General features: G+C 37.7%; 1 protein-coding gene across 2 annotated transcripts in view; it reads left to right on the forward strand.

Annotated features, from left to right (window-relative positions):
* The first annotated feature begins 5,577 nt into the window (after nucleotides 1-5,577).
* HGF (hepatocyte growth factor (hepapoietin A; scatter factor)) overlaps nucleotides 5,578-13,084 on the forward strand; it is a 51,342-nt gene continuing 43,835 nt past the window's right edge. For both annotated transcript variants that reach the window (XM_010086363.1, XM_010086362.1), the window contains exons 1-2: nucleotides 5,578-5,603; nucleotides 12,047-12,226. In XM_010086363.1, coding sequence (XP_010084665.1) covers nucleotides 5,578-5,603; nucleotides 12,047-12,226 — 206 coding nt within the window. The remainder of the gene's footprint in view (nucleotides 5,604-12,046; nucleotides 12,227-13,084) is intronic.

The following is a 13,084-nucleotide window of genomic DNA, read 5'->3' on the forward strand; positions in this document are numbered from 1 at the left end:
TCCCGCCGTCTCCTCCCCGGGTGAAGGGGCGCTCGGGGCTCGGCCGGGACCAGGAGCCCTGGAGACGCTGAGAGCGGGAGAAGGAAATCTCATCATTGCCCATAGGTGCTCCCGGCAGTTATCAGGACATGAGGAAACGTCTGTCCTTAATTTCCAAATGGTCGAAGAAATGTTAAATAACAGAAGTTGACAAGGAATTCCCAAAACACAGGATGGTAAGCTGCTGAAAGGGAATATCCTTGCTGAAGTTCAGCAGCATGGACATGCTATTTCCAGACTGAAATACTTGTAATTTCATTAGATGTTCCCGATGAAATCTGGGAGGCGGAGGGGAGGAAGGAACAAACAATAAGTAATCAAGTGCTGGAAGCTCTTTAGCTGAATTTCTTTCCTGAAGTGTCCCCCTTGGACTGGATATCTGAAGAGCTGACTCTGGGCTTCTATTGACCCTCTGGGGAGATGTTTAAGGGGAAAAAAAAAAAAAAGTTTGAAAAGGTTTCTACAAACCTTTCCTTCCTTCCTTCCTTCCGCCAACATTGTTAGGGTCAGACCTTTGCACAGACAGAAACAAAAGACAGACACAATTCGGGGAAAGGATCTGCCAGGCGCAGGCAGAGCGAGGGCAGGCGCACGCCGCGTCTGCGTCCTGGGGCAAGGTCTGAGGGCATCAGGCGGCGTGAGTGGCTAGTGATGTTAATAGCTTCCAAGACACAACTACATTTTTTTCTAGTTAAAAAAATAAATAATTTGGAATGGTGTTTCAAAGTGGAATATTTTCTGATCTGAGTGGGCAAGTCAAAAAAAAAAAGACTGGCAGCATCACGTGCAGTAAAACCTGTCGTTTTTCCCCTAGAGTAAGAGTGTGGGGTTCTGTAGGATGCTGAACACCTCACCAGAGCTTCTGTGCTCAGCCTGCTCAGTGATGATTTTGTTTTCGTGGGCATTCTTAGCAGGTGACACAGAGATACAAGCACTATGCTACTACACTTTTCTGAACTCCTTTTTCCATGTACATTGCCACTTCCATTTTGTGGACACGTGACCTCCCTGAAAAGTGATGACTAGAGCTGGTTAGGAATTTTCTGAGGAAATGTTTGGGTGGCTTCTGGTGTGTGGTTGTTTTTTGGTTGGTTTTTTTTTTGTTTGTTTGGTTGGGGTTTTTTTGTTTTGTTTGTTTGTTTGTTTGTTTTACTGCAATATGCTGACCCGTCAAAACTTTTCATAAAAATAATTCCTTTTAAACAAACTTTCTTTGGCTTGGCTTCCCCAAATCAAATGAAAGAGAAATTTGCAGCAGGAGACATTCATGATCGCTTGTGGTACTGGCTGTTGAGAAATCCTCACCTGTGACAGAAACTCACCAACTGATGGGCTAGTTTGAAAAAAAAGCCAACTAAACATCCCCTCTGCAACATTATTCCATGGACCAAAGATACAGAAACTGGTCTATAGCCAAGTTCATAAGAAGCTAGGTCATACTTACTCTTTTGATAGTCCGGTTGCTTTTCTTGAATGAGAAAAAGTTTTTGTTCTCCCTGACTGTATGGTCTTAGCACTAGTCTCTAGTTTACCAAGCTCAATGAATATTTAATCTATCTAATATTCCAACAGGAGAGACTGAGAGACAGCCTCAGTAATGCCAGTATCAGCAGGCTGCCGATTAGGGTTGTGCCCTAACCAATGGGCTTTCCAGTTTAGGAGTGGATGGTTCATCTTGATGTGGAGAAAAATTAGATTTCTAAAACTTCAGAATTTTTCACAAAGTAGAACTTGTTTTCTGGCCAACTTTCATAGTGACAGTTTCTTGACAACCCTCTCTTTCTTAACTTTCCTCCCCTATCCGCCTTAATATTAATCAAACCTATTGTTTGCCTTATGGGCAGGAAAGAGGACTTACCACATGCTACCATTGTGCTTACCTTGCTTCTTAAAAATATATGATCTTCAAAAATAGTGTCTGGATTTTTACAAGGTAGGCAAGGAGAAGTTGTGCCAGTCATTTCTGAAAATATATTAATTGCTTTCTAAACATGCGTGGTATCTTTGTACAGGATGTTGATTTCTTTTTACTTGGATCTTTTTAAGAAAGATGAGTATTTGCCTACATATTTGTTATTTTTATATACGAAAAACAAGCTAAGTGATGAAAACATAATTTAAAAACAGGAAAAACAGCTCTTTTGCTAATGCATGTCCATACTTTTTTCTATTACAGTTCTGTCGCAGCTGATTTTAAATGCACCTAATGATGAGTGTTATTTCTTCTGTGGATGGATCTTTTAGGTTTGGAATCCCATGCCTTAAGTTCGGTGCAAAGACAAAGTCCTGTGGTTCCAAGTTTGCTGGCTAATACATGCTGGGTCATATTAATGGGTAAAGAAAAAGGGTGAAGAAAACACCGAGAAATTTTCATGTCAGCAAACTGTCCACACTATCAGTTTCTGAGTTTCTTTTTAATATATAAAAGATAAGACAGTGATTGGTGAAAGATAAATGTGCAAGGTTCCTATAGACTACTTGCCTAGTCATTATCAATATTCTTTAAGTGTCTGTCACTTGCACAAATAAATTAATCTGCAGCTAATAACTTTATCAGGGAGTTTTCTTCCTTGTTCAGATATTCTTATCATTCAGTACTCTTAGACAAGACAGTATGTCCTTAATAATATTAATGTAATGAAACTAAAGATGACTTTTAATCAAAGCAAAAAGTAGACTGGTATATCACAAAAGAGTGAATGTCAGAGATTTGCTTAAATTAAAGACATCTTTTTCTGTGAAAAGACTGTCAGCCAAGTGTGTTTATTCAAATTTCTCAGCACTTTCTGTAGTTTGGATGATCTGAAACATTGCTAATGAAGATGTGGGAGTTACAGTTAGTTCCTACAAATAGCTATTGCTTAGAAAAAATGAAATCCCATAGCCATGATCAATATATGAATGTTGTATGTTCCTGTGGTCTGCATAGCTAAGTATATTTTTAAAATGTAACGTGATTTATACTTCCCCATCCCAGCTGTAGATAATCATTATACTATATACTGTCAACAAAGCAAAATGATACTCTGCCAGTTGGAAGACAGTATTCCTTCTGTTTAGTGGAATCCTTTTGGTGCTCAGTGCCAGGGGCTGCTTGTTTTGCTCTCACATGTAATGCAGCACTTACCCTGCTTAACACATTTTCTATTAATGCCATTTTCATAAGCAACATAGCAGGAGAATATAGAGTTGAAAGACATGAGATTAAAATGTTGCATAAAACTCTGGAAAATTGTGCACTGGAGTCAAAGAAAGGAAAGCCTCTTATTGGAGGAGCTCATCTGTCATTAGTGTAATACTTCAACTGAGGCCAGGGTTGGAAGGGAAATGTGCAGTCTCCCTCAGAGAACGTAATATCTCCCCTTTGGATCTTTATGCTGAACATTAGTTTGCCACTTAAGCATTTCAGACTTTTCCAAGGAGATTTGAAAGCAGGATAACTGGGCCTCTTGATGGGTAAAAGCTTTATGTGGAGAGAAGAAGGCTGCCCTGAACATTTTGCAGTTACTTGTACCGGATGAGAGCGGGAATTTCACTTTCTCCCCATCAGTGTTGACGTGTGGGGTTTAAGGACAGAGGCTCCAAGGCAGAAGGGAGGTAAGAAAGGATTGATCGTGGAGGTGAGAAACAATTGATCTCCATGCTTGGCTAGGAAGCACGAACAGTAGGAAGATTAGCATGATGGGAACAATGTTCGTACCTCACAGTGTTGAAGTATGGCAACTACAAGGAACTGAGGAGGGGTGAGGACATCCTCACTGTCACCTCATCTTTTTTTCTGTAGCTTTTTTTTGGCAGTGCCCTTAGAGGACTGTAGAGCTGTTCCCAAACGTGGTTAGTACCTACACATAACGCAGCGCTGCAGCGAAGCAGAGCTGGGAACATGCTCCAGATTAGTCAGATGTGTTGGCAAAATCTAGCTGCAGGAGTTTTCAATGGCTTGTGGGCCTCCACCCATGTGCTGTCGGATGAGCCTGGCCATGCCTGGCAGTCCTCGGTGCTGCTGGCCCAGCTGGGGACTGGCTGCTCCCTCCGTCTCTCCTCAGCTCCAGCTCTTCCTACGACTCCCGGCCTTGGCCGGCAGCACAGTTTTTATGTATACAACATGCAGTAAGGCTCTCATCACTCCTCAGAGGGGCTGTTTTGCTGCCCTCAGCAGTCTGTCACTCTTTGTTTTGCCCAAATCCCTGCCTTGCCTGCTTGTGCTTTTCTCTTTAGCCCCTCCTCCATACCCAGACATCCTCAGTGGTGGCTGAGACCCCATTGCAAAAGGACACAGGGTGCCTTTGGTGCCTTGGAGGAGGCACCAAACACTTGTAAAGATTGTGGAATGCGACGAGATATGGTGGGGATTTAATTCTTGTGCAAAATGCGTAAGAAGACAAATCTTACAAAAGAAAATCCTCTCAGTAATTTAGCCAGAGGTTAGATACAGCAAGTCAGAGTACAAACTGCAGAACATTTGTTTCTGCCAATGGGTCCCAGCATCCTGCTGAGAAGATAACCTTTTCTTGGAAGGAAAAGAGCTGTCCTTTTGCATTTACCATCCAATTTTAGAATATGCTATCGGTTGTTAGCATTATCCTTAGCTTCTTGAGCTTTCCCCCTGACTATAGGTGAGGGTTACAAAGGCAGGACTTAGCATAAACATGAAGCTGGATTCCAAGTAACATGGCAATCTTTGCAGCTGCTAACAAGGGATACTTGTGCGTGTGTGCGTGTATGGATGGTAATATACAATGTAAAGCCAAAAAGAAATATCTTTTTGCATTTCCTGAATCTGCCCAACAACTAGACTGAAAGCCAACGTAAAAATAAGGAAAAAATTATCTCCATATTATATATCTATATTTCAAACTACTTTCTAAAAATTGTAGATTTTTTTCCATTATAACTTTTTTGCCAGGCAAATAAATTTCAGAAGTTAAAATAATCCCATCATCCTCCAGATACCTTTCTGAGAAACTGTTTCATTGTGACAAGCTAGAGATACCTCCCTGGACAGCTGGTTCTGTTTTGGTGACTTTCCATCTGTACAGCTGACTGCAGTTTTTAAGGGTATGGTTGGTAAACTTCTTTCATGCCAAATTATTGTCTCACATAAATAACTGCATTAAACTTAATCTGTCATCTAAGTCTATTCAATCTACAAAGTTTTTTTCTTGGGCACATTTCAGAATTGTTTCAGTTTCTCATTATGTTGGTCTTTCTTCCTTTCCTCCTTTTTTTTTTTTTTTTTTCCTTTCCCCCTTTTTTTTTTTTTTTTTTTTTTTTTTTTCCCAAATGAGAAGTCATTTGGAAAAGGTATTTACTTTTTTGCATTCTAGCCAGGAATCTGGACATTTCTGATACTGAAACAGGCATAAGGAGAAGTCAAAGTAAATGAAAGTAAGTTGAAAGTAAGTTAAAAGTATGTTAAAAGTGCTGAGCATTAATTCTTTTTATAAAAGTGTCTCTGTTATGACTTCAAGAGACAAAACTGTCTTGAATGTATTTGTTTAAAAAGTGCTTCCTATTCTCGTAGTTAACAATACTTTGATGACCCTTTTGATGATTTTAGTATCAACATTCACCTTTAACATCTTTTCTTTTATTACTGTGACCATGCTCTTAATTTAAGCATGTGGTGTCTGAAACCATTTAGTAACATCTACTTTTACCATCTGGTCAAGTTTGGGTTTTTTTTTTTTTTTTTTTTTAATGAAGCCAGTATATTTCCGCTGCCATACTGGGCCCTACACCAATATGCAATTTATCCTTGATGTTTTATATCCTTTGTAAAGCATTTTCTTGGAAATACTTCATTGAATTTAGTTAAAGTATCCCTTGAACCACGTTTTATAGACAAGCTAAACACCTCATTGCATTTACATACTGCTCTTGTATACGGAGAGCTGTTGCTTTATTTCAAACGTTGATTTTGCTTCTTACACAAAGTTTACCAAATGTAATTTTACGTGTATAATTCAGCATACTTTATTTTTATTTTCATATTAAATTATTATTTATACTGAGACAAGCATTCAGCTTTGATATCTCTTACGAAAAATGTTTTCTGACACTGTGATAATCCATGGTTTTGCAGATTTTTGCTTTGAACATTTTATTGAGATCTAACATTTGCTTGTTTTTTTTTTTGTTTTTTTTTTTTTACATTCAGATACATACTGATGAATGTTTGCTTGGGTGTTACCATGCAATTTTTGTTGAGTATGGTGTTCCTTGACAAAATGTTTGCTGCATTTCTTGTGTTGAACCGTGCTTTCCTGCATTTATTTCAGATATGTTTAGGGTTGGGGGTTTTTTTCTTTTCCTTTTTTTTCCTTGAAGATCTTTCACATGCTGTTAGATTTCTGATTCCACCCCTCCCCCGCCTAAGTTTTAAGTCGCATAAAATTCATCTCTCATATTATTTTTTTTGTTCTAGTTCATTAGGGAAATCCAGTTTACTTTGGCTTGCAATGATGATTGTTTGCAAAATTAAGTTAATAGCTAATCTCATTTTGACATTCTGACCTGGTTATCAGTTATAACAAAAATAATTCAATCTCTAATTAGTCCATCTGTTAACTGCTCAGGGTCAAGTGGCTTCATTTCATTAAAAACATGATGCAAAACATTAAACAGAGATTTAAAATGTCAGTTGATACTGAAGAAAGGGACTATGATTCTTTTATATTTCTGAAATAATTGATAATCTAATCATAGTTCATCTAATAATGAAGAACTATCACTTTATATGACCATTTTTCTTTAGTATATTTTGAATCTTCAGCTTCTCTGAGCTTCCAGATAAATTCCTCAGTGTGTGGACAATTTCCATCTTTTCATTTTTCTCCCCATTCCCATCTTATTTTGCATTTCACTGCATCATTTGGAAGGACTGCAGCTGATTCCTGCAGTTCTCTGACAGTGTCTTCCAGCCTAAGGAATTTAAGTATCTTAATTTTCTTGACAATTTTTTTTCTCAAAGATTTAGTTTAACTCTGGCATCTAACAAACATAATGAACAGCAGTGCTGCTATATGACTATTTTTTTTTCCAAAACCAAAAATTATAAAATGTCTTTTTTTCATCCACGATATGGAAACTTATACACATCAGTAACTACGATAACAGAAAGAAAAATTTTTCATTACACCAGACAGCTGAAAGTTTCACACAACAAAGCAAATAACTTCTAAGCAAAATGCCAAAGTTCTGCAAGTGTAAACAAACAGAATAAGGAAATAAAACTCCATACCAAACCATCAAGATTTCTTTAAAAATCTCAATTCAGACATAAACCTTTAATTTTAGTGTATTTATCTTCACATTTGGAAAATTTGGTGTTGACTTTGATGTGTTGGTTCTGTATAATAAAGTGGAATGCAAAATTAGAGAGAAACGAAAGGAATGAGGCTTCTCACATTATCACAAGACTTCACAATGTGTTTCTTAAAAAAAACACTATTACAGAGACTAGAGGGAAACTTGGAAACCCTGGAAGCTGTCATGCCAAAGGCATCGTAAGTCCTGTTTAATAAAAGCTTTGTAGACTTTATGACAAGTCCATAAAAGTGGAGATTTTTCTAGGGGAGACAGCCAGTATGCTCCGGTTGTACTCTGTAAGGTTATAATTCCTAAGCCTAAATATACATCTACACTAGAAAAAGTTGGGTTGCCAGAGGAAGGAGAAAGTGATTGCCAATGAGGTAGATAAAGTCAGATAATGTCATTGTAAAATTTTGCTGTAGACAGTACAAACTGTGTTTTGATCTCATTATAATGGGCAAAGGTGATCTTTATGCCTGTTGATGTCCTGAGTACTATTTTGGTTACCACAGTGATGGTGTCATATTGACTATATTAGCTTTTCACTACTAAACAGCTAATGCAAAACCAAATCCTTTCTGTGGTCAGACCAAGTCCTGAGGGTCTGAAACTTGATTTGCTTAGGTATTTGAACTCTAAATGGCCTGCAACTAGATTTATACTGAATTTCTTGACTCTTGCATAGGTCACTACCAGACCTGTTGTTTTCTTGCAGATATGAAATTTTAATTGAGATGTAGAATACAATCAGGTACTTTCAGGACTGAGTGGTGTGGTCGTGTGGGAGCTCAAAATCCTTTTTGGATTTGGACACAGGCCCAGAAGAGAAAAAAGGAAGCTATGTTGCTGCCGTTTTCCCATTAGCCCAATGGTTAGAAAATACCTGGAGAATGGGGGAGATGAAAATACAAACACCGTTGCTGATTCTTTACTAAGAAAGTGTCCTGGTTTCCGTGGTATTGAATATTATGGTGTTCATTGCTTTCAGTACCTGCTGTTATACCTTTCTATTTTGTACAGATATAATTAAAATTGCAGTGAAATAGGTTCTAGAATACAGGTACTATAATCTCCTTGTGAGTTTTCTTACTAGAAGATGAGAATGATAATTTTCTTTGCCTCTAGTTATTCATTTGATGTAGACTGGAACTACTCCAAGACTAGGTATTGTTGGGAGTCTTTTCCCTCAGACGCTCTATAGTTTGAGCCAGTCTCAGTTAATACTTCATATCTGAGAAGATTATACAGAAACCTCACATGAAAAATGTAGCATGGAAACCCAAAGTTGTGTTTTTGTAGCTTTTGGGTAAATGATTTTCACTGTGAGGAACCTTTTTTCTTAAGTAAATATTTAAAACTTCTTGTGAAAATGGAAGAGGTCCAGCAGGGACACTGCGGAAATCCCAGATGAGATTATGGAGCACTTGCCCAGTGTTGCATCCTGCTAGAGCAAATGTGGTAGTTCCCATTTTTCTGGGCACTGGCTGAGCTCATCTTTTCTTTGCTCAACCAAAGTTGCTATCATGTTAAGAAATATAAAGAGGCACCATCCTCACCTTTTTGAGGAATTTTTTAAGTCAACCAAGGAAATATTTTTAGTTAGTGGTTGTTTCTGTTGAAGAAAAAAATGTTGATTCATGTTTGACTGGATTCTTTTGCATTTGAATCAGCTGCTACTCTTTTCAATTTTAAGTGGAATGTCTGACTTGCTTAGTAATATGATATTCAACTACAAGAAACATCAGAGGACATGGCCTACAAAATAACAAAGTCCTGATTAACCAAAGTTTAGGAAACTGAAATGAATGGCAATCACAAATTAGGAACATTAGTTATAGCATGTTGCATGATAATCTTTAATGTAGAACACATCTAAGGCACTATTTGATTTAAGATTTTAACGATAGAAGGACCTAATGTGAAGTAAAATACTCAATCTTTTTATTTATTTTGTTGTTAGTGTTGTAAAAGTAATGCTTTGCAGTGTTCTGATGGTTTCAACAGTCACACCGCAGACACATTTGGCCCTGTGCCTTTTGGATTATAAGTAAGTCATAGATTGTTGTCGTTTGAAAACTAAAGTAAATCAGGCTGTTATGAATTGCTAAATACAAGATCAAACCCATAATCCTCTTTGGACAACTGTTAGGAAAAGAAGAAGAAGAAAAACAAGCAGAACTCTGAACCATGTTTTTCAGGCAGAACATAATTTCTTGATTTTTTTAGTCATATTCTTGCATGCTGGCTGATGGGTTTAAGAAGCTGTTATCATCAGGAATTAAGATAATAACACTTATCAGTAGATGGGAAATGTTAGCATCAGGAACTGAAAGAAAATACTTTGATATTTCTGTACAGATTCTTACCTCGATTTGACATAAAAGTCTTGGCTGAGACAACATAAAACTAACAAATATGCCTTCTAAGATAATAGATTGAGAAATTTACCACAAAAGCTACACAGATTTGTTTTTCTGTGGTTGTCTTAAAGAGCAGATGCAATCCTTTTTGTAGCACTTCGGCTTTATCACAGGTAGAGCAAAAAACAAAGCAGCTTCAGTGCAGACACAACGGCTTCATTGAGAAACTTACCACAAAAGCTACACAGAAGATTTGTTTTTCTGTGGTTGTCTTAAAGAGCAGATGCAATCCTTTTTGTAGCACTTCGGCTTTATCACGGGTAGAGCAAAAAACAAAGCAGCTTCAGTGCAGACACAACGGCTTCCAGTAACGGGGTGCTGATACTTAATCTGTGAGTGTCTTCCCAGCATTTCCCTAAATATAATGATTAATTTTGGGTGCATGTGCACTGCACAAATACAAGGCTGAAAATGCTTAAGAGAGCTGATATGAGTCCCTAACACAGCACCAAAACTATTAACATTTGATCTTTTCATCAAAAGCTTCTTCACGTGATAACAGTGTGGATTTGAAGGTAAATAAATTCTTTTTTCTGAAAATGTTTGTAGTTGGAATTAAAATTGCAATCTGTTAGGTGCAGGGGAATAGCAAAGTTCACTTTCAGCAGTTCAAAAAGAAGGACACTTGGATGAAAATTATTTTACAGGGACATTGTAGAGGAGATATTCTACTCCCTTGATTTCTTTTCTTTTTTGTTTTTTTTTTTTTAAAGGCTGAACCCTGATGAAATCCAATTTAAATGTCTTTGGTGTGTTTTTAGGTGTCTTAGGGATAACTCGCTGCTGAGAGGTGTGGTTTAGCCGAATCCACTGAAAATGTGAGCTCACTGAATGAGAGGATGGAAGTTCTGCAAAGGGAACCCTCTTTGGCTTTACAATAGGTGGAGTTGTCAGAAACTCCTCCAGAGCCTCAGCTATTGGCATTTACATAGTTATTCTGAGCTTCTGCGCTGAGTGCACCAACCAAAAGTTAGCTGACCTGAGTGCACTCAACTTGCATGAGGAATTATCTATTCTAATAATATCTATTATTCTGACCAAGCACTAGATTGGCAAAATTTAATAAATTGATCCTGAGTATTTGTGTTCTATTACTGTTGCTGATTCTGCAGAGAAAAAAAAAATAATGAAAGGACAGCTGTGAAAACAGGTATCTGGAAAGAAGCTACGAAAAATTCTATTACCTACTTTGTAAATTAAGGAGGGATTCATTCATCTAACCTTACCTGGATTAGCCATCTAATCCAAAAAGATCGTCTGGGCTCATTGAGTGAAATAAGAGGAGTAGATCCAAAGGGCAATTTGTCCTCCATAGGTTACTCGTCTGTCGGAATAGGGAGAAATCACTCTCCAGAGACACTCATCTGCCCGCACTGATGACGGAGCAGCCCACACTTGCAGACTGGTTTCTATGGAATTTACATAATGGGGAAATCGTGGGTTAAATTGTGGGCTTTTCTTGCAAAAATCAAAGGCTTTTCCTCTTGCACTTTAGCCAAACATTTCTAGTCAATCTCCCCTGCTCGATTTTATACCCCTTCCTCTGGGCCTTTCAGCAGAGACATGGAAACCAGAGCAGTGCCTTCTTTTTTGCAGAAATCTTTGCAACAGTGCAGACTATTTCCATGCTACTGCCTCTGCCTCCACTCATCAGTTTTTCTATGGGCTAACAACTCTAATTCAGGCATACTTAAACTGGAGGCGACACTCACAATGAGTCTTCACTGGAGCAGAGGGAGGACAAATGATTACTCTGTGTTGCTTCCAGGCTCCACCTCTTTTCACACTTTGTGATGAAAAGTTTGCTGTTTTAAGAATGGTTTATCGCATTCAGATAGTGATTCTCTATAATATTTATATCTTTTCCTCCTGATTGTAACTCCACTCTGTCCATCCAAAAAGACTTTTGTTCATCTTTTTCACTTGAGATTTTCATGGAAATATTGGTAAAATCTCAGATTATCATCAGGCATATTTTGTGGGTTCTGAAAAAGATTTACAAAGGGTGAAAAACTTTCCTCTTACCCTTTTCCAGCATTATGCAAGTCTTTGTCTGAAATAAGTTTTACTATAATTCTTAACATTCCTATTTTCAAGAATGGAGATCACCATCTAAAATAATAAATTCTTCTGCAGTATCTCTTTATACCTTATTTTTGTGAAACTTCTTTATGCTATAGGTACTGATGTTCCTAATAAATATTGTTAATATCTAATGCCATCTTTAATCTCAGCACTCTTCTTTACAGTGTTGGTTTTTTTTTTTTCTTCTTTGCTTCTTTCTTAGAGGGTAAAGGAAAAAGGAGAAATCCTCTTCATGACTTCAAAAAAACAGGAGAGTTGATGCTCATTAAAGTCAACAAAACACTGGAAGTAAAAACCAAGCTGTTAAATACCACTGAGCAATGTGCCAAGAGATGCAGCAGAAACAAAGGCCTCTCATTCACTTGCAAGTAAGTTAAGTATCTCTATTATTTGTATTGTTTTTTGTTTTTTTTTTTTCCTAATGGCAACTATATAACATCCTTTGGTTAAAGGCCTCTCTGTAATTGTCCTCAGCAGTACCTTGTAGCGAGGACAACCTAAAGACTTGTGCTTTTTTGATTTCCATGATCTTGTTCTGCTTGCCGAGAGAGTGTCAGTGTTTTCTGAAGCTTTATCTCGGTTGTTCTGTCTTCTCAGCTTGTCCAATCTGTAACTTTTTTCCATAACGTGTCTGAAAAAGTGTAGTCATGTTAAGATGTGGATGACTTGTGCTGCACTGTAGTGTTCAGTGAACATTTCTGAGATTTTTATGTCTCTTATAAAATGGTTATTGTCACACATCACAGCTGCAATATTTCAGCACCACTTCAGACCATGTTCTGTCTTCATTCTTTGCACATTACTCCGGCTGAAATCAACAGGAACCTCACACATGGAGCACAGATACATGCCCTGCTGAAGTTCACTGGCAAGTACGACAAATCTGATACAATGGAATCAAACCTTCTGGGCTGCACAATCATTACAAGTATATGATAACTATTCTTCAGCATCTGCTGTCTCTTGGAAACACATCATGCAGATGTCTGCCTTGTACATATTCTCTACTATTTTTTGGAACAAATCACTATTATTTTTCCCATGTATTAGACTTAAATTATCCCCCTGGCCCCTCTTAGTCTAGACCATTAGCAATAAATGAAAGGATATGAATGCAGGAGAATCATGTAGACAATGGATGACTTCTGTAATGGTGAGTACTGGGCTAAATGTGAGCCTGATCTTGAAACATAAAAAAGTTTTGACAACCACTGCAAATGGAAGCT

This window comes from Pterocles gutturalis, unplaced genomic scaffold (assembly GCF_000699245.1).
Source record: "Pterocles gutturalis isolate BGI_N339 unplaced genomic scaffold, ASM69924v1 scaffold2081, whole genome shotgun sequence".
In the NCBI taxonomy this organism is placed as follows: domain Eukaryota; kingdom Metazoa; phylum Chordata; class Aves; order Pterocliformes; family Pteroclidae; genus Pterocles; species Pterocles gutturalis.